General features: G+C 36.1%; 4 protein-coding genes across 8 annotated transcripts in view; 3 read left to right on the plus strand and 1 right to left on the minus strand.

Annotated features, from left to right (window-relative positions):
* Window positions 1-41: 41 nt before the first annotated feature.
* LOC6043882 (very-long-chain (3R)-3-hydroxyacyl-CoA dehydratase hpo-8) lies at window positions 42-1,076 on the plus strand. The gene is made up of 3 exons (XM_001861436.2): window positions 42-271; window positions 331-451; window positions 509-1,076. The coding sequence occupies exons 1-3, from the start codon at window positions 195-197 to the stop codon at window positions 1,004-1,006; spliced, it is 696 nt and encodes a 231-aa protein (XP_001861471.1). The 5' UTR covers window positions 42-194; the 3' UTR covers window positions 1,007-1,076.
* An 11,868-nt stretch (window positions 1,077-12,944) lies between these two features.
* Window positions 12,945-14,291, plus strand: LOC6043883 (very-long-chain (3R)-3-hydroxyacyl-CoA dehydratase 2). 2 transcript variants are annotated; one of them, XM_038264994.1, is made up of 4 exons: window positions 12,945-13,095; window positions 13,188-13,319; window positions 13,379-13,499; window positions 13,579-14,291. In XM_038264994.1, the coding sequence occupies exons 2-4, from the start codon at window positions 13,249-13,251 to the stop codon at window positions 14,083-14,085; spliced, it is 699 nt and encodes a 232-aa protein (XP_038120922.1). In that variant the 5' UTR covers window positions 12,945-13,095; window positions 13,188-13,248; the 3' UTR covers window positions 14,086-14,291. The 2 variants fall into 2 exon arrangements, with proteins under 2 accessions (XP_038120922.1, XP_001861472.1); XM_001861437.2 differs by lacking the exon at window positions 12,945-13,095 and having other exon boundaries at window positions 13,102-13,319.
* A 6,892-nt stretch (window positions 14,292-21,183) lies between these two features.
* LOC119770223 (60S ribosomal protein L30) lies at window positions 21,184-22,299 on the minus strand. Its single transcript, XM_038264674.1, has 4 exons — window positions 22,190-22,299; window positions 22,040-22,088; window positions 21,821-21,966; window positions 21,184-21,528 (listed from the first exon to the last, which is right to left on the minus strand). The coding sequence occupies exons 2-4, from the start codon at window positions 22,058-22,060 to the stop codon at window positions 21,342-21,344; spliced, it is 354 nt and encodes a 117-aa protein (XP_038120602.1). The 5' UTR covers window positions 22,061-22,088; window positions 22,190-22,299; the 3' UTR covers window positions 21,184-21,341.
* A 3,907-nt stretch (window positions 22,300-26,206) lies between these two features.
* Window positions 26,207-27,106, plus strand: part of LOC6043890 (YTH domain-containing family protein 1) — a 34,225-nt gene continuing 33,325 nt past the window's right edge. For 3 of the 4 annotated variants that reach the window (XM_038260475.1, XM_038260476.1, XM_038260474.1), the window contains exon 1: window positions 26,207-27,057. In XM_038260475.1, the coding sequence (XP_038116403.1) occupies window positions 27,037-27,057 (21 nt within the window). In that variant the 5' untranslated portion in view covers window positions 26,207-27,036. The remainder of the gene's footprint in view (window positions 27,058-27,106) is intronic. The other variant, XM_038260477.1, reaches the window with a different exon arrangement.

Genomic DNA, 27,106 nt, shown 5'->3' on the forward strand with positions numbered 1-27,106 from the left:
GGTTCATTTCGAAACGTCAACGTTGGCAGCCCTGGCATGTTTTGGTTGTGTTGTTTTTGTTATGCAAGTTCGTTCACTATTTTGAAGCCGGCGAACGATTTCGTTCGAAGGAGGAAAAGTGCTCTCATTAGGTATTCATAAATTAAACTGCAACTCATTTTTGCTTGCTCGTGCTGCCGAGTGCAGTTGCAATCATGCCCGATCGCAAGAAGGAGCAAAGTGCGGTTGTCAAGCTGTACTTGATCCTCTACAACTTAGCGCAGTTTCTCGGGTAATTTCGCGAGGCAATTGAAGGGTTGCAACTCAACTAAAACAAGCTTGTTTTTGCAGGTGGTTCTACATCTTCGTCCAGTTTGTGCTGCACTTCTTCGTCGAAGGCAAACCCAGAGAAGCCCTGTGGGCTCGAGTCGGTTCGGCGGTGTACTTTTTCCAGGTGATTTCATTCCTCGAGGTGAGCGATCGGTTGAACTTTGAACCGCGATAAATCACTAACACAATCTTATCGCAGTTCTTTCACGCTCTGTTCCGGCTCGTCCCAAGTAATGCACTCATCACGCTGGCGCAAGTTTTCGGACGCAGCATGGTGGTGGTGGCGGCAATCGATGCGACCCCCACCGGCAAGCTGTCCCCGGGCGTTCCGCTGTGCGTGTTCTGCTGGAGTCTGGCGGAAACCATCCGGTACAGCTACTACTTGATGCACCTGGCGCTGGCGCGGGTTCCACGCTTCATGACCTGGCTCCGGTACACCATGTTCATTCCGCTGTACCCGGGCGGATTTATCGGCGAGCTGTTGAGCGTTTACTGGGCCCAGGACTACATCGGCAGCACGGACATGTGGAGCGTGGCGATGCCGAATCGCTACAATTTTACCTTCTCGTTCTACTACTTCACCTGGATCATGGCGCTCGGCTATCTGCCGCTCTTTCCGCAGATGTACCTGCACATGTTTGGCCAGCGCAGGAAGGCACTTGGTGGCGGTGCCGAACGTCACGCCAAGGTCAAGTGACTGCCGCTGAGCGGCGGGGATTTGCGCGGGCGATTAAATAATGTTTGAATGATACGCTTTTGGTTTGAAATCAGTTGGTGTCATTTGTGCCGAAAATTCTTAGAATCGTCAACAAAAAATTATATAATTCTTACAAACTTTTTTTTGCAGGGTTTAAATCATCTGTTTGTTCAAGCTAGGCCATCATCTGCAAAGAAGGACGCTTTCACAAAACCATTATCCCAGAACCAAAGATGTAAATCTTGCTAGAAAGCTGCCTCACAAACTACTCAATTTCCGTTGAAGTGAAAACGGAAGCGATCAAGTAGACACTGCGTGCCAACAGCACTGAGTTGTGTCATAAGTTGAATAAACCTTGAAGTTATCGGATTTTTTTTTTTTTAATTTATATTTATTCAAATTTCTTTTCCATGTACATTCATTCAGTTAAAATATTATTGAGTGTCCAATCACAAACGATGACTTTTCACCTCAATTTTAAATACTAGCAACTTTCATTTATTCATGAAATATTGTAGCTTTCGCTATTCAGTGATTTCAAATGTAGGAGGTCCTACATGTACACAAGGGAAAAGGGATACCTTAAAACTAACTTATAAACTATATAAAGAGCGGATCAATGCAGCTGAAGACTGCAATGATTTTTGTCGAAATGCATCAATTATCTTATTGGACATAACATCCAAAGTGTCTACTTCGGCTAATTGATGAAGTTCACTGGTGCTGAACCAGGAGGAAGTTTCAGAATCATTTTCAGAATTTTGTTCTGAATCCTCTGAAGTTTTTCTTCCTGGTTAAGCAACAGCTTGTCCAGATCGGCACAGCATAAAGCATGGCAGGTCTGAAAATTTGTTTATAAATTAACAGTTTATTCTTGAGACAAAGTCTAGAATTCCTGTTAATAAGTGGATACAAACATTTAATATATTTGTTACATTTAACCTGGATACTTTCAATGTGATCCTTGTAAGTAAGGTTTTTGTCAAAAGCAAGTCCAAGATATTTCACTTGATCCTCCCACTTTAAATTTACCTCATTCATCTTTATAATGTGATGACTTTTGGTTTAAGAAAATCAGCCCTTGGTTTGTGAGGGAAAATAATAAGTTGAGTTTTGCAGCATTTGGAGTAATTTTCCATTCTTTCAAATAAGAATTGAAAATATCCAAGCTTTTGTAATCTTCTTGTGATGACACGAAGGCTTCTGCCTTTGGCGGAGATGCTTGTGTCATCAGCAAAAAGTGATTTCTGACATCCTGGGGGCAAATCAGGCAAGTCAGAAGTAAAAATATTGTATAAAATTGGACCCAAAATGCTTCCTTGAGGGACGCCAGCACGTACAGGTAGTTGATCAGATTTGCTATTCTGATAACATACCTGCAGAGTACGATCCGTCAAATAATTTTGAATAATTTTCACGATATAAATCGGAAAATTAAACCTTTTCAATTTCGCAATCAATCCTTTATGCCAAACACTGTCAAATGCTTTTTCTATATCAAGAAGAGCAGCGCCAGTAGAATAGCCCTCAGATTTGTTGCTTCGAATTAAATTTGAAACTCTCAACAACTGATGAGTAGTTGAATGCCCAAGGCGAAATCCAAACTGCTCATCAGCGAAAATTGAATTTTCATTAATGTGCGTCATCATTCTATTAAGAATTATTCTTTCGAATAATTTACTAATAGATGAAAGCAAACTAATGGGCCGATAGCTTGAGGCTTCAGCAGGATTTTTATCCGGTTTCAAAATCGGAATTACTTTGGCATTTTTCCAACTACTGGGAAAATATGCCAAATCAAAACATTTGTTGAAAATTTGGACCAAGCTACTTAAAGTTGCTTCTGGTAATTTTTAATTAAAATGTAAAAATGCCATCCTCACCAGGGGCTTTCATATTTTTAAATTTTTGATAATAGATTTTATTTCATTCAGATCCGTATTAAAAACTTCATCTGATGAAAATTCTTGTTCAACAATATTCTGAAATTCTATTGAAATTTGATTTTCAATAGGACTCAAAACATTCAAGTTGAAATTATGAGCACTCTCAAACTGCTGAGCAAGTTTTTGAGCTTTTTCCCCATTAGTTAATAGAATATTATCACCATCTTTTAAAGAAGGGATGGGTTTTGAGGTTTCTTAAGAACCTTTGAAAGTTTCCAAAAGGTTTGGAATAAGGTTTAATTTGTTCGACATCTCTTGCGAACTTTTCATTTCGCAGGAGAGTGAATCTGTGGTCAATAACCTTTTGCAAATCTTTTGAATTCGCTTCAGTGCAGGATCACGAGAACGTTGATACTGTCTTCGGCGAACATTTTTCAGACGAATCAGAAGCTGAAGATCGTCATCAATAATGGGAGAATCAAATTTGACTTGGACTTTAGGAATAGCAATATTCCTAGCATCCAAAATTGCATTAGTTAAAGATTCCAAGGCTGAATCAATATCAGCTTTGGTTTCTAAAACAAAATCATGATTTAAATTATTCTCAATATGATGCTGATACCTGTCCCAATTAGCTTTGTGGTAATTAAACACAGAACTATTGGGTCTGGTAACTGCTTCATGAGAAAGTGAAAAAGTTACTGGAAGATGATCAGAATCAAAATCAGCATGAGTCACTAAAGGACCACAATACTGACTTTGATTTGTCAACACCAAATCAATTGTTGATGGATTTCTAACAGAAGAAAAGCAAGTTGGCCCATTCGGGTATAAAACCGAATAAAGACCAGAAGTGCAATCTCTGAACAGAATTTTACCATTGGAATTTACTTTAGAATTATTCCAAGATTGGTGTTTGGCATTAAAATCACCGATGATCAAAAATCGAGATCTATGCCGAGTAAGTTTATTCAAATCCCCTTTGAAATAATTTTTATTTTCCCCAGTGCATTGGAAAGGCATATATGCAGCTGCAATCATAATTTTCCCAAAAGAAGTTTCAAGTTCAATGCCCAAACTTTCAATAACTTTTAACTTAAAGTCACGTAACGTGCTATAAGTCATACTACGGTGGATAACTATTGCAACTCCACCGCCATTTCGATTCATTCGGTTATTAGTTATAACTTTATAATCTGGATCACTTTTCAAATAAGTGCCAGTTTTTAAAAATGTTTCGGTTATAACAGCAACATGCACGTTATGAACTCGTAAAAAGTTGAAAAAATCATTTTCTTTCGCTTTTAAAGAGCGAGCTTTAAAATTCATAATATTGATGGAATTACTTAGATCCATGATTAAACTTCAGGGTAAGAACAACATCATTCGCAAATGGGTCATTCCATCTCAACTGTGCACGAAAAAGTGCAAATTTGAAAATTACCCTCTCCGATCCTGCTCAAATTTGGCTGAGCTGTTGATACTATCAAAACATGCAAGAATCCCGAATTTCATCCAAATCGGACCACCCCCTCCATTTTTGTACCTCCCCAAAAAATTGACTTTTTGGCGATTTTTGGCCAAACCTCCTAGTTTCAAACGGCGATAGCTCAGGAACCACAAATCTCAGAAGGTCGGTCTTGGACTCAATTTTGAAGGAAATTGGACGTAGAATCCATTTCCGTGATCAAAATGTTGATTAATTTATTTTTTCTACCTGTATTGCGCAATTGAAAACTTTAAACGGCCGTATCTCAAAACACCCCAACTTATTTTTTTTATTTGACCTCACCATCGTGCTCCCCGGCCAATTTTACATAAGAATCACCTATCGACAGAAATGAATATGTTTCGTTCCAGAGATATCGAATTTTAAAGTTTTGTGTTTTCGAGATTACCTGCATCAGCTTCATTCGCCGCATCTGCTAGAAGCACACAGGCGGGCTGATCAATAACTGCTACCAGGCCATTTATTGAAATAATATTTCATCATAAATAATCTTCATCAAATTGAGCAAAAATTAACTGTATAATACTGTAGGAAACTGAAGTTTAATCGCAAATGTTTATCTGCTCAAAAAAATTAATGAAGTGGAGCAAAATAGTGCCATTCAGCAAAAACCCCAAAACCTGCTTTATTATTATTATTATTATTATAGTTTATTATTGACACTTTACCATAATTCTGATTTATGGTTTAGATTGATCATATTAAATCAATTTTTATATAGTGAGCCAGCTCCATTTCATTAAAATATTATTTTGGTCAAGGTACATTTAATTAAAAAAATCCTTATACGTGAGGACAGCAGCCGTATTGTGTTCCAAGAATCCAAGAATGATAGATGAAAAAAAACACTGTTGTTCGGACGGTGTCGAAATCATCGCAACTAAATTTGGAGATCAAACTTTGTGATTTTCTTTCATTTTTCAGTTTTATACATTCCAGAAATCCTTTTCCTACTCTTTGTGATCGTCCTTCACTAGAGTACAACGTATCAACAAATTTTATTCATTTTAATTCATATTTTTACTCAATAATGTATCGTGCACTTATTTTTCAGTGTTACTAACAAGATTAATTCTCGGTGAGTTTTTAAAAGCCGTAAGAGCCATTGTGACCTCTGACACTAATTTTCGTTTTTCTAGAAAATGAAACAAAATTTCATTTATTTTAAGTTTGGGGCACTTGAAGGACGTGTAGATGAACAATCTCGAGCATTTTGATATTGGTTTTTCGTAAGTAGGTCGAATACCGATGCAAAAAGGACTTTGTTTAACAATGGCTCTTACGGCTTTTTGAAAACTAATCCGAGAATTGCATTTTCCTCTCGCTCCGTCGGAATCCAATTCTGCCCTTTACTGTGTGTCGTCATTGCTCTGTCCAGTGGGTTGACACAGAAATTCACTTCATTTATTTTTTTGAGCAGATAAACATTTGCGATTAAACTTCAGTTTCCTACAGTATTATACAGTTAATTTTTGCTCAATTTGATGAAGATTATTTATGATGAAATATTATTTCAATAAATGGCCTGGTAGCAGTTATTGATCAGCCCGCCTGTGTGCTTCTAGCAGATGCGGCGAATGAAGCTGATGCAGGTAATCTCGAAAACACAAAACTTTAAAATTCGATATCTCTGGAACGAAACATATTCATTTCTGTCGATAGGTGATTCTTATGTAAAATTGGCCGGGAACACGATGGTGAGGTCAAATAAAAAAATAAGTTGGGGTGTTTTGAGATACGGCCGTTTAAAGTTTTCAATTGCACAATACAGGTAGAAAAAATAAATTAATCAACATTTTGATCACGGAAATGGATTCTACGTCCAATTTCCTTCAAAATTGAGTCCAAGACCGACCTTCTGAGATTTGTGGTTCCTGAGCTATCGCCGTTTGAAACTAGGAGGTTTGGCCAAAAATCGCCAAAAAGTCGATTTTTTGGGGAGGTACAAAAATGGAGGGGGTGGTCCGATTTGGATGAAATTCGGGATTCTTGCATGTTTTGATAGGGTATATGACCCTATTTTGGACCTAGTACCTATTTTGGACCTATGTTTATTAATGGAGGTAGTTCAGGCTTTTAAAGTAAGAATTCACTGAATCCAACCAACAGAAAGTGTAGGCAGGATCGTTTTGTATCTTACTTCTTCCAAAAATGTTAAAATTTTTGATTATTACCGCTTTTTCAGCCACTTTTTCCAACGCCATTCGAACTTCCTTTCATTTTCCTACCACATCGATTAGGTCCAAAAATTCCGGCCTCGTTGCTTATCAGATTTGGCTCGCGACACCTTGATGATTTTTTCTGTTTTGCACTGACGCCAAGCAATTTCGTCCGGTTTCCGAGCAATATAACTGTTGTTTATTCAATTCTTTCTTGTTTTCCGTCACTAAACCATTGAAATAACTATTCTACTATCGAAAAAAACTCATTTCAAAATATTTTTTCAAATCAGCCGCGTTGGATCAGTTTTTGGAGCTAGTTTGCCGTCGGTTCAAGGCTATCACCAACACATGCATAACAAAGTGTTGCCAGTTTTGTTTATCAATTTATTTCGATATTTCATTGAAATTGATTGAAATTTTTTTATTTAATATTTTGAATTGAATTTCTTTACTGTAATTATTTGAATGAAATCCAAGCTTTAAAAAGCAAATGATTTACAGAAACAATGAAAATATGTTTTTTAAACGATAAAAATGCAAATTGATGCTAGAGATTTAGATGATTGTTAGGACCGATTGCAAAGTATCCCAAAATTTAAATTGATGTTGATTTATTTTTGTCCTAACATCATTATCATCAATTTAGCCGCATATATTTTTAATTTTTGCTTCAAAAAATGCAAACTGGCTACCCTGTTGGAATTGAAGGGGAAACGATTGAAAAACCTAAAGGGTCTAGTTCATTAAATCGTCAGCTGTCACCGTGATAGGAGCTGTCAACATCGCATGTCAACATGTCATTTCGATTAGTTCTCGATCAATTTACGAATTATAAATAAAAAATGCTTTGAATTATCATCAGCACGTCTTTTAAATGCTCTTTACTTGAAAACAAACAAAATTTGGTTAAGTTCAGAAAAAATCAAAAATGTGTCGGAGATCGTGATGGCTTTTAAGACGTATTGCAAACTAATCAGAGAAATATACATATGGATAATATATTTTTGTAAGTTTTATCTGATTTTTGCATATTTATCTACAGTATGTAAAAAAGTATTTACACCTTGGGCACTATGCACATTTGTGATGAAACATGTAAAATTTAAAGTTTGACAGGAACCTAGTACTACGTTTTGTTCAGAAACTCATGCCAAACATTTTGCTACAAAAGCTCATGAAAAGATGATTTCTATAAAAGTTATATAACAAATACTATTACGAAAATAAAAAGGTGCAAAAGTATGTACACCTTTCGAAAAATTTACATAAATAATGTTATTTGTTGACAAATCACCATAAATCCAGTCTCCCAACTCCAAATAGGCATCCTTGACTGATTAAAAAATAATTTGGATTGAATATAAAGTTTACTAACTACTTAGTATAAAAGTTTATATAACTCTGGAAATTCTATATAAAACTTATCTAAACTTAATTTTGCAAACTTTTAATTCAACTAAATGTCAATATATTACCATAGAATTGCTAAATAAACATTTTGAAGTGGGTATAACACCGTTTTGGGGTATTTGTATCGATAGAATAGATTTTCGTTGGAATTTCGTACCAACCCGGAATTACGTCGTAGGAAAATCCGCCTGCATCCGAACCGGTCCACGATTCACAAGTCAACCTATGTGGAATCGGAAAGGGCATAAAATTTCCGATCTTTTGATACCCAAACATCTAGGTTTTCTTTAAAACCCACGTTTTTAAATACCTGGGCAAAAAGTAAGTTTGATCCACGAGAACAAAAATTACGAAATTCCATGCATTTTTGGCAGGTTGCTCAAACGAAACCATAACAACGTTTTTGCTTAGGTATTTTAAAACGTAGGTTTTATAGAAAACCTAGATGTATGGGTATCAAAAGATCGGAAATTTTATGCCCTTTCCGATTCCACATAGGTTGACTTGTGAATCGTGGACCGTTTCGGATGCCGGCGGATTTTCCTACGACGTAATTCCGGGTTGGTACGAAATTTCAACGAAAATCTATTCTATCGATACAAATACCCCAAAACGGTGTTATACCCACTCCAAAATGTTTATTTAGCAATTCTATGGTAATATATTGACATTTAGTTGAATTAAAAGTTTGCAAAATTAGGTTTAGATAAGTTTTATATAGAATTTCCAGAGTTATATAAACTTTTATACTAAGTAGTTAGTAAACTTTATATTCAATCCAAATTCTTCTTTAATCAGTCAAGGATGCCTATTTGGAGTTGGGAGACTGGATTTATGGTGATTTGTCAACAAATAACATTATTTATGTTAATTTTTCGAAAGGTGTACAAACTTTTTTGCACCTTTTTATTTTCGTAATAGTATTTGTTATATAACTTTTTATAGAAATCATCTTTTCATGAGCTTTTTGTAGTAAAATGTTTGGCATGAGTTTCTGAACAAAACGTAGTACTAGGTTCCTGTCAAACTTTAAATTTTTTACATGTTTCATCACAAAATGTGCATAGTGCCCAAGGGGTGTAAATACTTTTTTTACATACTGTATATATAATTTTCAAATACAGTTATAACGATTTTTTTCACAATTGACAGCGTTGGTTTATAATAAATTACACTTTTAAATTTTACCGTGTCAATCATGTTAGAAACACAATTTAACCAGCTAGAAAAATAAAAATCTTCGAAAAAGTAAGCATAAGAGGTTAATGCGATGTTAACATTATGAATTTTATGATTTGAGACATATAGCCGGGGTGACTTTGATAGGTTTGATAATTTTCCGCAAAATGAAGATTAAAAATTGAATACGTACGGAATGGTATGGAATCATACTGACCGTGGTAGAGAAGGGCTCAAAGTACCCCATGAAGAACTTTTCATGAAATTTTGAAAAGTTTAAAAGTTAGTTAACTATAGCAAAGAAATTATTGATAAATTGCATTATTTTCATCTTCTCAACGTGTCATGATTTTTTCAATGAACATGATTTTGAATCGTAAAACGGAATGCATTTTCGGATTCTTCGGAATTTTTTCTACTAGGAAAAGGGTACTAGGAAAAGGTAAAATAAGTAATATAAATATTATTAAATATTATTTGTCTTTGAAACATAATTTAAAAAAATTTCATAATTTAAAGGCATTTCCAGTAAAACCAAATTTCATATAAAATGTGAAAACGTTTGATTCATTCTTTAAATTCAGTTATACATGTTATACAAATCCATAATTTAATAAACAAAACTAGTTTCAACGAATTTCAGGCAAAGTTCTGAATTTTTAACAATATTACCTAAAATTTATATGTATTATATTAAAAAGCTTATAAACATAATTAACTAAGTATTGACATAAATGATTTTCTTAAAAATTATATCAGCAACCTAAGTGATGGTAAGTTCGAAGTAAAAATCATGTTTGAAAACCTCAAATCTGCTTTTAACAAGACAAACTATGACTATCAAAGGCACCCTGGTAGTCAAACAAAGATTTTTTCAAATACATATTACAATGTTTTTAAAGTACAACATATAGTTAAACTTTTGTCAAGCAACTGTAAAGTTTATCAAGACAGATGAGAAAGTTTTACACCAAGTTGCAAGCTATAATCTCCCTTTTAAATTTCTTGATTGTTTAATAATATTTGAACAAAAGCTCTGCGTAAAATTTAGAACCTTTTTTCATTGTAACTTGTTATGTATCTGTGTCATTCATTTAATTTTATGATAAGGTGTTTTTATTGCGAGTAATAACGGGTTGTCTTTTATGTTCTAATGCTTGAACAATTAGGTCGTTAGAATATCCAAATTGTAAATAGGACAGAGACCTGCTAAAGATGCGTGAGTTTCCATTCAATATGATTAAAACACGTTTTCAAATTCAAATCCATTGTTTCCTCATAATTGTTTAATTTCTGAAATAAATATTTTCCAAATTATAATCGTGGATAGGCCCTTTGGTTTATCAAACCGAGTTTTTGTAAGTGTGCGTGTTGCCGCCGCACGCCGCAATTCGAGTTGTCCAAATTTCAACCAATCAGAGTGTGGGTCCAAAATAGGTTCAGCGATGTCTCCAAAATACATTCAATAAGTCCAAAAAGCATCCAAAAAATGTTTTACTTGAAATGCTTATTACAATGGAATGGTTAATTTATTTTAAATTTTCAATAGTACACTTTGTTAAGCATAAATTAAGGCACAAAACAATCTTGAAACGGGCCAAATTAGTTAGACCGTTCCTGAGAACTATGCGAAATATGTTGACGCTTTGCATAGTAGGTCCAAAATAGGGCAATATACCCTAGTATCAACAGCTCTGCCAAATTTGAGCAGGATCGGAGAGGGTAATTTTCAAATGCTGTTCCGCTTCAGATGGAATGACCCAAATTTTAATCCAATCTGGATTGCTTCCATCATGGATGTAGCATTACTCATTGTTTGAATCAAACCAAACAGTGAGTTTTGCAAAAAAGTCATTTTTTCAAACGTAACATCGCCGAGATCAGAAGATCCCAAAGCGTTGCCAGCAGAAAAATTTTCAAATGAAATTTGAGGTACCTGCCCAATTTGAAAATTGGTAGAGGATTTAAAATTCGTGGATGAACCCGAACCCGAAACGACGTTAGCATAAGAAATGCCATTGTTGTTACCTAACTTTTCCACGGTAGGGGTATTTCTAGAATTGTTCGAGTGAGACAGCACGAACGTTTGATTTAAAGATGCAGGTACAACCTGACTTTGAGAAAATTTCGGTTTGGATTTCGGCTGATGCTTAGCACGAGAATCCAAAACCTTTTTTCTGATGGGGCAATCCCAGAAATTTGATTTGTGATTTCCACCACAATTTGCACATTTAAATTGGGTGACTTCTTTCACAGGACAATTGTCCTTGTCGTGAGAAGAATCCCCGCAAACCATGCATTTTGGAACCATGGCGCAATGATCAGTACCGTGACCGAATGCCTGGCAACGCCGGCACTGGGTCAGATTCTGGCCATTACCGCCATGTTTCTTAAAATGCTCCCACTTTACCCGTACATGGAACAAAAACTGAACTTTGTCCAAAAGTTTCAAATTGTTGATTTCATTTCTGTTGAAATGAATCAGATAAAATTGTGAAGTCAAACCAAAGCGAGAAATATTCCCGTTTGATTTTTCTTCATTGGTATTACTTGGGATGGGGCAAAGCCAAGCAACACCTTAAGTTCGTTTTTGATCTCATCCACCGACAAGTCGTTGGAGAGACCTTTCAAGACCGCCTTGAATGGCCGAGCATTCTTGGTCTCATACGTGTAGAAATTGTGTTTGTGGCTTTTCAAATAACCAACAAAAGTTTGGTGATCTTGTAAAGATTCCGTCAACAAGCGACATTCTCCACTTCGACCAAGCTGGAACGAAACTTTCAAATTGCAAGTTTCCTTGCAATTCTTCAGTTGCGCTCGAAAGCTGGACAAATCGGAGACGGAAGTCACTACAATTGGCGGAGCCTTTACTCGTTTCTCGACGGCAGAAGGCTCAGTACGAGGAGAAGGTTCCTTGTCGTCAGTTTCGGATAAAACACCGAAACTGTTTGTCAATGGAATTGGAGGATTGACCTCACATTCAGAATCAGAATCAGACCTCAGAAGAGGCTGTTTTCTTTTTCTGTTTCCGTTAGCCGGTTTAGCGTTCAAACGCTTCACCGACGTAACGACCAAATCTTCAGAAGATTTGCGTTTACCTTTGTTTTGACGCATTTTGCAAGCAAAGTTCTCTTTAAAAGATGGCTTCGTTTGTAAAATACAACAAAATTTCAGGTGGGGTTAGTCTTGAAAAGACTGTTTAGAATTTTGGAAAATAACTCAGGTAGTCTTTAAAAAGACTGTGAATTTTGTTTTGAAATAACTCTGAGCTTAGGTAGTAAAAAATACCGCAGCTCTAGTGTCCGTTCACCACGAAGGTTCGCAAGACACTGATGAAGTTATCGGATGTTTCTGCTCATCCACCAGGAGGTTATGGGTCCAGCAACGCGTTAATATGTCCGATCGTAACATCAGAATCGAGCGGCTGGTCGGAAGCTGCGATCATGTAAGCACAGCGTATCAACAATGCCGTTGTGTGATTAGTGAAATAAACCTAGAAATTATCAGACGTCTTTCTTAATCATCAAGAGGTTATGAGCCCAGCTGCGAATGAAAATGTCAGATCGGAATCGAGCACCTTGTTTTGGCCGGAAGAGTTGTGTTGTTTGAAGGCTGCCCATTCAAGCCCATCTCAAAGACTTGCTGGTAACCGTCAAATCGATTGGTTTCTATGAGGTACTTGAATCTGAAGTCAGTAATTGGGATGTAAATCATTTGGAATCGCCTGAAATTATACACCAAAAAAAAATTCATTCCAAATGAACTTTATCGAGTTCATCCTCACCTTTTTGACAGCTTTCCTTTATCATCTTCTCCACTTGCCACACTCACAACTTTCCCCCTGGGCTTCTCTTCTCCCCTTCTTATTTACATTTCAAATGAACCTCTGACTGGTTCCACTGATTGCTGCTGTTGTTGCCCCTGTCCCGACCACATTCAGTAGTAAGTGTTTTGTGTGCACGCAAGCAGACTTGCTCGTCGTCGCCTACTTCTCTCTACGACCGCTTTGGAGTTACGTTGCATATTTTCCGTAGGGTTTTTTGTCCACCCGACAGGGTCAAAAGTCGTCTCGCGATTACGTAAGGCTATCCGGAAATGGCCCCCAAGGAACCGTCCGCGCTGACCAAGCTGTACCTGATCCTGTACAACGGAGCCCAGGTTGCGGGGTGAGTTTGGCGATGACTTCCAGATTTGTTTGATGGTCATTCATTGGGGTTTTCCGTAGATGGTCGTACATGCTGTACCAGCTGGTCGGGTACTACACGTTCGACAAGGGTAGCGGCAAGACCCTGTGGGAGTACCTGGGTACGACCGTGCAAATCTTCCAAAATGCCGCAGTGCTTGAGGTGAGAGCGTCGAAAAACTTTCTCTTTTTTACAACTGTGCGTAATGGTTCATCACCCTCTTCATCTTCTTTTCGGGCAGATTCTCCACGCAGCGACCCGCATCGTTCCGTCCAATCCGGTCATCACCACCTTCCAGGTACTGTCCCGCGTGATGGTGGTGTGCGGCGTCGTGATGGCCACCCCCACCGGCAAGACCTCCCCGGGACTCCCGCTAGCCCTGCTGGCCTGGTCCGTCACCGAGATCATCCGGTACGGCTATTACGCGCTCAACCTGGTCGACGCCGTGCCCAAGCTGCTCGTGTTCCTCCGCTACACGACCTTCATCGCGCTCTACCCAATCGGGGTGACCGGCGAGCTGCTCTGCTTCTACTGGGCCCAGAGCTTCGTGCGCGAGTCCAAACAGTGGAGCATCGAAATGCCCAACGCGGCCAACTTTACCTTCTCCTACTTTTACTTCCTGTGGACCGTGATGGCGCTGTACATTCCGCTCTTCCCCCAGATGTACCTGCACATGTTCGCCCAGCGGCGGAAGATCCTCGGAGGTGGCGGCGCCAAGAAGGACACCGACAAGCAGAAGGTCAAATAATCGCACACAGGCGCGAACATTCCCAGATTTCAATGTCGGTTCAGGGGTTCCAAAAGGTTAAGGGTTACACTTCATTATTGTTTGCTCAAATGTTTCTAACCTTGCAGTGAGGAGGTTGCTTTATTTATTCTCAAACGCATGACTGTGGCGTTACTTCGTCACACTTCAATAAAAACAACGTTCGTCCAGAGAAACACAAACTTAAACCTAACTTTTTATTCATTTCTCACCATGCTTATTGCACCGAAGGAGCGAAAAAAAAATCAAATACGCTTTAATGGAGAAGGTTCCCCCGAAGGTCAACTTGCGGTTAGTTGGTTGGTTGTACAAATTTGAATTAAATTAACCTGGCCCCACTCGCTCCCCTCTTTTTCTTTTGGCATATCCGCACCTTTTCAGCAAAATTTTCTTTTCCCTCCCCTTCTAATAGATAGCGAACTCGGCGGATGAAAACGAAAATCACGACATTGGCGAAGTGAAGGTTCAAACTGAGCTGTAGTTTTGGTAAATTAAGTTAGGATAAGTTTTTAATTCTAATCTAGACTTGAATAGAGATTTTTAATTTAATTTATCAACGGTTAATTGTATTACAAATATAGAAAATCGATCTTGAATAAATAGCAATTGAATTTTAAGTTATGTCCGGTCAAACTTGATTTCAAGGTTTTTTGGGAAATAAGGAAAAAAAATCCTATCTTTGGATCTATATTAATCCAATTTGGCGATTCTCCATATTTAAGGATTTGTTTTGGTAAATCTTTCGATAGCTGAGCTAATGATAATGAAAAACATTAAAAAAATTAATAAGTCGTGGGGAACATTGCACTCGATCACCAATTTCTCGACTCATGGTTCGAGATTCCCAATCAAAATATTACGATCGCTTAAATTTGAAAATTCAAAAATTTGAATAATTGATAAAACAAAAATTCTAATATTCAAAAATTAAAAAAAATAATCTGAAAAAATAAGAAATTCAGAAATTTTAATACATGTTTTAAAATTACGGATATTTCTTTTTTTTTGTTTCCCAATTTAATGTTAAATTCCAATCTTTTTATTTACAAATTTTAATTTTAATTTAAAAACAATATTTTATATGTTAAATCTAAAACAAATTGTTGAGGTATTTTTGTTCCTCTGCTCTCTTGATCAAGATTCTTGATCATCAAAATATTACAATCGTTCAGAATTAAAAATTCAATTATTTGAAAATTCCAAAATTAAAAAAAAAGTTACTTAATCCACCCTTAGGTGGTTGGCGCCTTCCTCACATTTAAAGGGTGCTATCCAAAATGCAAAAAGTGCGTAAATAACACTTAAGTGTTTATAACTTTTGATAGGGTTGTCAAACCTTCAATGTTTTGGACGTGTTGGAAAGCTCTTTTGAATACCTATCCATCGATAGGTTGCATGAGAGATCCGGACAACGTTTTCATCAACATATCTGAGATCCGGCCTCCAAAAAGCGTATAAATAACACTTAGAACTTATAACTTAGCTTATAACTTTTGATAGATTTGTCAGATCTTCAATGTCTTGAACGCGTTAGAAAGGTCTTTTAAATACCTTTCTAAAAATGTATAGCATCACGAGTTTTCTTACAAAAACCACCCTTTTTACAATCATCCGGACTTTTGTTAAAATCGTTTTTTAGCATAACTTTTGAAGTTCTCAACTAAACTGCATAATTTTTAATAGCGACTTATGGGACCCCAAGACGGATCGAATGACGCCAAAACGGACAAAATCAGTTCAGCCAATGTCGAGATAATCGAGTGACAATTTTTTGACCAACATCCCACCACACACACAGACATTTGCTTTGCTGAAGGTGGGTCTACGAGGTCTAATTGAGAAGTTCATTTTTCGAGTGATTTTATAGCCTTTCCTCAGTAACGTGAGGAAGGCAAAACAATTGTTAAACAAAATACATAGACAAAATTTAAAAAAAAATAATATTCAATTTGAAAATAAAAAAAATACTAAACATCCGTAATTCCCCAAAATATGTATTGCAATTTCTGAATATTTATTTTTTTCGCGTTTGATTTTGTTGAATTTTCATATTAAATCCGTTGCAAATATTTTAAAAAGTTAATGTTCTCTCTTCTTTTCAACAAACAGTTGTAGTCAATGATTTTTGTATTTTGTTAAGAGAGACATAATAACTTTTAAACTTAAAAATTTAAAATTCTCATAAAATTGGCGTGTATTTTTCTTTCAGTGTATTTTTTTTCCAGAAAACACATCAAATTTTCTGCGTCTTTGACCACTTTTTGATACGATGCAACGGCTTCGAGATGCAGTTATTTTTAAAATTACAAAATAAAAAAATATTTAAATAACTTACGCCCTTCTCAAACGTCATTTTTGAGTACAATTGGCTCCATATACACAAAAATGGCTTATATAGGCCTAGGATAACATGTCTAAAAAGTTTCATTAAAATCGGAGAGGGTCGGGTACAAAAGTACCAGAAAAATTCCCGATTTTAGCTAGAATTGCTCTTTTTTTAAAATCCTCGATTGAGATTGCTGATCAAAATACATATCACAATTGTTTAAATTTCAAAATTCAAAAAAAAATCAATCGCAAATAAATATAAATTCAGAAATTCAAATAAATATTTCGGGAATTACGGATGATTAGTTTTTTTTTATTTCCAAATTGAATGCTTTTTTATTTTTTTATTTTCTTTATATGAGCAGTTCTCTCAGATTTCGGTCATTCGATTTTTTTGTATTTTTTAATCCGACTGAAACTTTTCTGGTGCCTTCGGTATGCCCAAAGAAGCCATTTTGCATCATTAGTTCGTCCATATAATTTTCCATACAAATTTGGCAGCTGTGATGATATGTGAAAATTCAAAAATCTGTATCTTTTGAAGGAATTTTTTGATCGATTTGGTGTCTTCGGCAAAGTTGTAGGTATGGATATGGACTACTCTGAAAAAAATGATACACGGTAAAAAAAAATTGTGATTTTTAATATAACTTTTTGTCACTAAAACTTGATTTGCAAAAAAAAACACTTTTTTTCATTTTTTGATATGTTTTAGAGGACATCAAATGCCAACTTTTCAGAAATTTCCAGGTTGTGCAAAAAATCTTTGAGCGAGTTATAAATTTTTGAATCAATACTATTTTTTTAAAAAAATCGAAAAATTGGTTGTAAAAATTTTTCAACTTCATTTTTCGATGTAAAATCAAATTTGCAATCAAAAAGTACTTTAGTAAAATTTTAACAAAGTGTTCCATTTTCAAGTTAAATCTATTTCCAGGTGACTTTTTTGAAAATAGTCGAAGTTTTTAATTTTTTTTAGTGCACATATTTGCCCACTTTTGAAAAAAATATTTTTGAAAAGCTGAGAAAATTCTCTATATTTTGTACTTTAAAAACAGGAAAATTGCAGTTTTCTAAGTCCCACCCAAACAACACACCATTTTCTAATGTCGATATCTCAGCAACTAATGGTTCGATTTTCAATGTTAAAATATGAAACATTCGTGGAATTTTATATATACAAATATTCCAATTTTTTCGAAAAAAATGTTTTCAATTTTTTAAACCAAGACTAACATTTCAAAAGGGCCAAAAATTCAATAATACGCCCTTTTAAAATGTTAGTCTTGGTTTAAAAAATTGAAAATATTTTTTTTCGAAAAGATCGGAAAATTTCAAGATATTTTTATATATTAACATTGAAAATCGGACCATTAGTTGCTGAGATATCGACATTAAAAAATGGTGTGTTGTTTAGGTGGGACTTAGAAAACATCAATTTTCCTGTTTTTAAACCTTTGCATGGCAATATCTCAGCAACGAAGGGCCGTATCAACAAAATTTAAAAATGCAAAATATAGAAAATTTTCTCAGCTTTTCAAAAATATTTTTTCAAAGGTGGGCAAACATGTGCACTAATTTAAAAAAATGAAAAACTGCGACTTTTTTCAAAAAAGTCACCTAAAAATGGATTTAACTTGAAAACGGTACACTTTATCAAAATTTCAATGAAGTACTTTTTGATTGCAAATTTGATTTTACATCGAAAAATGAAGTTGAAAAATTTTTGCAACCAATTTTTCGATTTTTTGAAAAAAATCAGTATTGATTCAAAAATTCATAACTCGCTCAAAGATTTTTTGCACAACCTGGAAATTTCTGAAAAGTTGGCATTTGATTTCCTCCAAAACATAAAAAAATAAAAATAGGGTTTTTTTTGACAAAAAGTTAAATAAAAAATCACCAAATTTTGTTTACCGTGTATCATTTTTTTCAGTGTAGTCCATATCCATACCTACAACTCTGCCGAAGACACCAAATCGATCAAAAAATTCCTTCAAAAGATACAGATTTTTGAATTTTCACATATCCTTTTTGTATGGCCAGCTGCCAAATTTGTATGGAAAATTGTATGGACAAACTAATGATGCAAACTGGCTTCTTTGGGCATACCGAAGGCACCAAAAAAGTTTCAGGCGGATTAAAAAATACAAAAAAACAAAATTTAAGAAAAAAAAACGATTTCGTAGAGAACTGCTCATGCAGCAATTCCCCACGAAAACAGCATGGAAAAAAACTAAAGTGCTCGGATTGGGCTCAAAAATTTTCTGGGGGTTCCTTTGCCAAAATAGTTAGACCCGTATATTTTTGTTTGGCCATTAGGGTGATCTACACCGTGTTAGGGTGGTTCGAAAAATGGCTATTTTCGTCGATTTTCGCAAAAACCACTTTTTTTTCGAAAAATCATAACTCCTCGCCATTTTAACCGATTTCAATTGTCTTATTCGCAAATGAAAGGTGATAAGTTGGCCTTTCAAAGAAAACTAGTAACAAATTTCAAAAATTTAGCCTAACATTTGAAATGGGCGTATGATACTTTGAAATGCCGTTTTGACAGTGTCTGGACCAAAGAGCCTTTGCCTGGAAATATTTTTATCAGATTCCGCGGACATTTTTACATAACATACTAAAAAATGGGAGGAGTTCATTAACAGGATTCCGAGATAAAATTTTTTGAAAATAAAATCCGTGGTTTTAGACGCGCCACCTCCGCGCAAAAACCGGAGAGTGACGAAATCGGCAAAAAATCATCTTTTTTCATTAAAACTGCGATAACATTAAAATTTCAGCGATGACCTATAGATGGCTGGGTACCAAAATTTTTGTAATTAAAAAACGCCAAATTTTCCAATAAACCAAATTTTCAATTTTTGCTTTTTGGGTGTTTTTGAAACCGCCTTGAGTCAAAAAAAAACTCCAGAAATGGACTTAGTTTCAAGCAAATACAAACAAAGCAAAGCAAAACAAAGAAAGGTCGATTTGCGAAAACGTAGAGAACCACTCAGCCGCAAAATATTCATCCGGAAATAATTTCAAGCTTGTTTCATCTAGAATAAATTTGCTGAGAAAGCAGGCCAAGTGCGAATGATTCTGATGATACCTCTTCAGTTGACGCTCAGGCGAGGAACATCCTGGAAGGAGCGTCACTGACTACGTCCGCAGTCCTGTTAGATCATTTCTTGATCGAGACAGTATAGCTCTGGTTCCTTGCAAGTGTCCTATTTTCTTACCTCCACGTTGGCTTGGTTTTCATGATGACCTAGCTGGTGGCCTGTGGAAACGGATCGTAAACCTTTGACCACCGCGGGTCAAAGTCGAGACGGCTAAAAGAAAGGGGCGCGACAATGTGGGAAAGGGAAGTTATTTGTGATTGTAGACGGTATTGTTTTGATTCGCAGTATGTTGAGTCAACTGCTGTGGATGTACCTGAAACATCGCACAACGGGGTTTCTCTTCTTTCTGTTTTTATCTAACATCTTTATTCTATTTATTTTGTTTCACTGATTCTCTAACACGCCTTCTTTTTATTATCGTCCATTTGTTTTCGATTTTACTTTCATAATTCTCTCAATTCTCAACGCTTTTCCACTCTATTTACTAATTGAAGCTGCTGTAACAAACTGTCTGTTTTCCCTTAATTTGGTAGCGATGTCCATTTTGTTTATCTTTATTTATCTATTTGAATAATTTTTCATATGCCCTATAAATTGCACTTAATACAATCTAAGCTTATTTGTTACCTCTATTTATTAACTATTGTTAATTTCTTACTATCTTTCTTTTACTATTGATTCTTCAATAGTATATTTCTTTCACTGTCCATTGTTTTCAATCTTCACCCTTTTCTTTAAAACAAATGAGGTTCGAGCCCTTACTCAATTTTTGGAATGATTAAAGAATTAACACAAATATTACTATTGTACTTTTGGTAAACTTTTATAACATGCTTAGGGACCATCCACAAACCACGTGGACACTTTAGGGGGTATGGCGATTGTCCACGATCCATACAAAAAGATTTTTTTGTATGGACAATTGTCCACGAAGGGGGGGGGGAGGGGGGGGGGGTAACAGATTCCCAAAAAAGTGTCCACGTGGTTTATGGATGGTCCCTTAGGACCAAAAATTATAACAAAACACCGCGACAAAAGAAATAGCAACAGATAAACACGACTCAACAATAGGGAAGATTTCAGAAGAATACAATACACAGTAAATAACAATAAGTTTTTGAATTCAAACTAAAAATAAAACAGTCTTTGCATTAATGAAAGTTGTTAGGCACACTTTAAATGGTTAGGCGCTTATACTTACATAAAACCCTACGTAATGTACCACCCCCGGCCGAGTTAAAATGCGTAACCGGAAAAGAAGGTGTGCATGCCTGGCACGAACACTCAAAGCGTGTTCTAGCGTGCTGCTCGTACTGACTCAGAGCAAGGGTGAGATGTAGGTGTAAGGGCAATGCGTGTTCGTCGGGAACCTAGTGCATAAGATCGGTCAAGGCCCGTTCTTACACTGAAAATTGCGAATTAAAAAACGATTTGTAGCTTGTTTCATCTAGAATAAATTTGCTGAGAAAATGTACTTTTACATCGAATCGATTAAAATTTAATCTTACTCCAATGAACAAAAAAGGGGTAAATTTTCTAAATTCTGTGATGTTTTTATTTCATTCTCGTTTGAAACAGCTAGTTAGCTACATTGCAAGTTTTTTTTTTGAATTTCGGATATTTCACAACAACAGTCATCTTTTGGGAAAGAAAGATCTCTCGATGGTTTCAAGTGATCTTACAGTTTATTAATGCTCTTTTTTTACACATTTCAAAGGTGTTCTTGAACTGTTTCTTGCGCAACATTTACACACATTTATTGAATATCAATAAACGAAAAGGAAAGATCCCACTCCCTTACTGGGTACCAGCGGCCTGGGCCTCCGGCAGGGTACGGATGATGTCCGAATCTCCAGCATCGGTGATGGACAGGGTGCACACGCGGAAGTACTTGCCGCAGGCCGTGCCCAGCTCGATGTTGTTGCCGTTGTAGTGGTGCACGCCGGTCTTGGCCAGCATCGCGTAGTACTCGATCTCGGACTTCCTGTTGTTTTTTTTTATAGATGTGGGGGAAAGAACCAAAAAGGGTTAGCGATTACGGCGACCAACTTACCGGATCCGTCCGTTGCAAACCCTTGGAACCACACGCACCATCCCCGACGACGACGACGACCACGAGAGCGATTACTCCATAGCCATTCCCGTAGAGAAAAAGCATCCGGAACGGAACACATACTTCTCAGTGGCGCGCTCGAAGGGCTACTCCATATGTGGTTCCAAAAGCGGACATGTTCCGGGCGGAAAGACTACTTCTCAGTAATCGGCGGACACTTTACCTGAGGTGGGGAGTATTGTTGGCGATGATGATCAGCTTGGCCTTGCCCTGGCGCAGGGTCTTCAGGGTTTGCTTGTATCCGAGGCAGTACTTGCCGGACTTCATGACCAGCGCCAGGCGGGCGTTGATGCTATCCAAAGCCTTTTTCTGTTGGGGGGAAGGAAAACACAAAATTGTTAGAACTCCACGTGCAATTTCGACGAGATCCAATTTAACCAACCTGCTTCTTGGCGGTAACCATTTTGCTGGATTTACACGATTCGGAGCAACTGAAACGACACAAACGGGAACAAATTAATTAAAATTCACTTCAGTTTCAAAGAAAATGCAATTTAATCAGAATTAAATTTAGCCACACGCGCTAACTTACGTCTGAACTTGTCAAGGACCGGATGATGAAAAGATCGGTCGACGGCGTGCCGATTGCCAACTTGACGCGACGAAATCCCAGAGAGCGAAGAGAGAAAACGTCAACCTGGACGTCAAGCTGTCAAAAGTATCGAAAGTCCATGCAGCAAAATTGCATCGCACACAAAGATGAGTACACGGCTATCGAGAAAATAAAAGTGAAAGTGTGTGCGTGCAACATGGAGTTAAACTTTTCGAAGTGCCAAGGAAACCTTCACAGGAACTGCACAGAAAGTTTAACTCCATGTTGCACACACTCTCACTTTTAATTTCTCGATAGAGTTATCTACGTGCGTATGTATTGCGTGTACGTACACGAAAAAGATTGAGGTTAAATTTTGTACCACCCAGCAAAACAAATGGTGTGCTAGTGTGCGTGAGCTCGGCCTTAGATAACTCTATAGAGTTATCTAAGCCCGATCTCGGCCTTAGATAACTCTATAGAGTTATCTAAGCCCGATCTCACGCACACTAGCACGCCATTTGTTTTGCTGGCCTGTACAAAATTTAACCTCAATCTTTTTCGTGTACGTACACGCAATACATGCGCACGTAGATAACTCTATAGAGCAATCTACGTGCGTATGTATTGCGTGTACGTACACGAAAATAAAATGAGGTTAAATTTTGTCAGGCAGCAAAATCAAATGGTGCGCTAGTGTGCGTACGCGAAACGTCATAAAGCTCTATTCGAATGTTGCCAATTTTTGGGTAAATGTTACCTTTTTTTGAACATCGGAAAAAATCGGGATTTATCTACACTCTAAATCAAAATTATCCCTCAAAAGGACAATTTCTACCCTTTTACTTTTCATCCTTTTTTCAAGTTCACTCGGCGTCACTATTTTCGAAAGGGTTTGTCAAAATCAGTACAGATTCGGTACCCTTTTGAAGGGTATGCCATAAAAGGCAAAAAATCCTGGAAATCATGAAACTACAATCTTAAAATATAAGAATATAAAACTTAAAAAATAAAAAAATATAGAAATCTGAAAATTTTGGAACCTGAAAACCAAGACATCAAGAAATCTAGAAATCTGTAGATCTGGAAATCTAGAAATCTATAAACCTAAATATACCTAAAGGTTTGAACATCAAAAATGTTTAAAAGGTGTAAGAGTAAAAAATCGAAAATCTTCAAATCTTAAAATATAACTATTTCGAAACCTTTACATCTAATATAACTATTTCGAAACCTTTACATCTAAAAATCTAAAAATCTAAAAATCTAAAAATCTAAAAATCTAAAAATCTAAAAATCTGAAAATCTGAAAATCTAAAAATCTGAAAATCTAAAAATCTAAAAATCTAAAAATCTAAAAATCTAAAAATCTAAAAATCAGAAAATCTAGAAATCTAAAAATCTAAAAATTTAAAAATCTAAAAATCTAAAAATCTAAAAATCTAAAAATCTAAAAATCTAAAAATCTAAAAATCTAATAATCTAAAAATCTAAAAATCTAAAAATCTAAAAATCTAAAAATCTAAAAATCTAAAAATCTAAAAATCTAAAAATCTAAAAATCTAAAAATCTAAAAATCTAAAAATCTACCCGGTGTTTAGCCTGTTTGCTACCGCATCAAATTGAACTATACACGGCAAAATCGAATCAGGCACGATTTTATTTAAGAATTTAAAAAAGTTTAAAGCCTTTTAAAATGTAAAAATATAATAAGAATTAAAAAATAAAATATTCAAAAACATTAAAAATATAAAAGAATAAAGAAAATCAAAAAAATAAAAAAAAATAATGGAAACCTTTAAAAAAATAAAAATAAAAAATAAAAAGAAATTTAAAAAATAAAAAATAAAGAAAAATAAAGATAAAAATTTCAATAATCAAAAACAATCAGAAGTTTCCAAATTTTCAATAAATTCAAAATTGAGAATAATTACAAAATTTAAAAAAAAATCAAGTAATAAACAATCTAATTTTTATATATGATATACTAATTAATCAGTTAAAAAACAAAAAATGAAGTTTTTTTTTTAAATACAATCCAGACTCAATCATCGGAAGCGTCGATTAACCGAAGTTCTCGATTATTCGAAGGTTTGTGTGGGACTTTGAATACCAAATTACGAACAGAAAGAATCGTTTTTTTCTTTTTCTTGTTTTTAACATTAAATTCGAGTTTTGCAACCCCATTTTTATAAAAATTGAATTGTTGATTGCCTGTTAATTAAAAAAAATGCATTTTTCACTAGATTTTTCAATATTTTGTCAACGCTATATTGGCTAAACGAAATTCTAAAACACTTTGCGTAGGTTAGGGGTCATACGGTCGAAAAGTTAAACATTAGTTTAACAATTCATAAATTCGCTCTGTATCTAGCTGTGTATCTAAATATCTGAAAACGAAAAAAATCTCAACATATAATAGTCTAAAAATTTAAACATTTACGTGCTGTAGTAACGGGACTTTGTAAATATAAACAAAATTTGAGGTCAACGGGTTCCTTCGATCGAGAACTGTCAAGCTAAGGCAAAACAGAAAACGAAGGGTTGCTTCGATTGCGAACTGTCAACCTAAACCGAAACAAGGAAAAAAAGATATTACTGAAGGGCTGTGAAATATTTCACAGCCACGTTCACACGGTAGAAACGATTGTACACGTTGATGCGAAGTTAATCGGTCTGGAAAGAAAAACAAAAAGAGAGAAAAGAAAAGGGAGAGGAAAGGGAATCTTGTTTGGAAGAGCGCCATTCGATAAACGATTGCAGATGTGAACGGAGCGTTTACAACACGTGCACTCTAAAAGTTTTTCTGGTTCTCGTTAAAACTGGTTAACCGTGTCATCTGTCAGAATTGAGTAATCTTCACACAGAATTCAACGAAAATGGAGCATTTCCATTCGAGCAGTTTTTGCTTTTTTCTACAATGTATTCCTTATGGGAGAACTATGATTTCCGAGATGATTTCTACCACTCGAATCCGGTGCTCCATTGAGTGAAATTACCCAAATATAAAAATGATATAAGGCTTTCGTAGCCTCAGTGAAAACATATAATTTAACTCAAAACTCCTCGTCACAGTGTCCTAATGCAAACAAAGTACGAGCTCGAACTGTCGCTGTCCCTGCAAAATATGTTAACTATCATCGGGCGGTATAGGCATTTCGCGATCAAAAGCTCAAAAATTCCGACAGATGGCGCATAGCATCGAAGAATGACGATTCAGATTTTCGCTGTTCGGTTACATAGGAATGCAAACTTAAAATTGAATTTACAGCTCATAGAACAACTTTTGAGAAAAAATCAAGTAGTACGATTGTTAACTCTTTGCCCTCTAAAAATTAAAGCAATAAAAAAAAATTTGAAAAAAAATAATTTTGAAAAAATAATATTGTTTAAAATGATAGAGCATCAAAAGTTAACAAAGTATCAGCTCAAATTTTTGCTCAAAAGTTGTTTTGAACGCTGGATTTTAACAAAACAGAATTCGCATACATAACCTCAAAGGGCGGAAATTTCAATCGACATTCTTCGCTCTGTTCTGCTACTCAACACTAGGTGTCGCATGTCGTTTGGCTCTTGAACGGCATTAAAAACCAGCTATATTGAAGTCGCGAGAAAGATAAAGCAGATTTTCGATGCAAACAAACCAACTTCTGTGGCACTCAGAGGTGTGAAAGCTTTAATAATGAGTGATTGTTGAATTGTTTTTCATTATTTAATAAAAAATTTAAATGAAAAATATGCTAAATAAGATTAAAGTATTTTTTTTTTTGTAATTTACTCCAATTTGAACAACTCCTAACAAGAGTGTTTAGCTTCTGCTGCAGTGGCTACACTATCGTCGATACTTTTGACACTCCAATCTGTCAAAACTCTCGCTGCCAACCTAACCAAAACAAACGGCGTTTTTTTCCACCGTCATCGTTCCATCCCTCTCCGGCAACCGGCAGCAAACCGCGCAAGAAAGCCGCCGCCATATTGTGTGTGTCGCAGTCCGTCTCTTTCGCTCGTGTGCACACTCTTGAAGCCGAAGCAGCAGCAGCCAACCAACCAACAGCAAAGCTGAGTCGATCGTGTTCCGAGCTGGCAGGCAGTGATTTTGATGGACTTGGAAGTGGTGAGAAGAGAAGAAGAAAAAAGTTTTCGGTTTTGAAAAGTGCTGAGCCAAATTGGGACCGAGTTTTTTGCGTTTTCTGGTTTAGTTTTGGCCTGGTCGGTGTTTCGGTGTGTACTTCCGGCAAGTTCCGCGTCCGATTGCGACCCCATCCCCCCCGGAAAGCGGGTTCCGGTTCTCTTTTTTAGTTGTTCCAAATCGAAGAAAGCGAAAAAGTAGAAGAAGAATCGTTTGGCGATTGTGTGTGGAAAAACGGGGTTTCTTTTTGCGCTAGCGGACGCTTTCTTTGTGGAAAAGTTTGTTCCGGATTTTCCGACGCTTTTCGCGGGACCGCGAGAACCGAAGCAACCCTTGGGTCCGGTCCGGGAAAGCACCTCATCGCGGCAGAGGGAGAGAGAAAAAAAAATCAGGAAGAAAACGAAGAAAGCAGCAGATCCAAGCAAACAAGGAAATTACTTCGTCGTTCCGTTTTTTTGCTCTGTGCGTGTGTGTGTGTGTGCGCGTTTGTGCGAAAAAGAAGCAAAGAAAAAACCAACAAGATAAAGAAGATCGAAACGAAAACAACAACAACTTGAAGCAGAAGCAGCAGTCTAGCGAAAAAAAAAAAACAATCCGCGGCCTACTTCGGGTTCAGGACAGTGTTTGACAGTCAGTCGACGTCGCCCAGGGGGACAGTAAATTTTGTGTTTTGTTATTTGTTGACACCCAGGAGCCGGACAAGACGCAGCATCCACCAATGTCAACCGTGTCAGATCAGGTAATTTGCCATCAAGACGTCCTCCACAAACATGTAAATTTAATCAAAA

The sequence above is a fragment of the Culex quinquefasciatus genome, chromosome 3, assembly GCF_015732765.1.
Source record: "Culex quinquefasciatus strain JHB chromosome 3, VPISU_Cqui_1.0_pri_paternal, whole genome shotgun sequence".
Classification (NCBI taxonomy): Eukaryota; Metazoa; Arthropoda; class Insecta; order Diptera; family Culicidae; genus Culex; species Culex quinquefasciatus.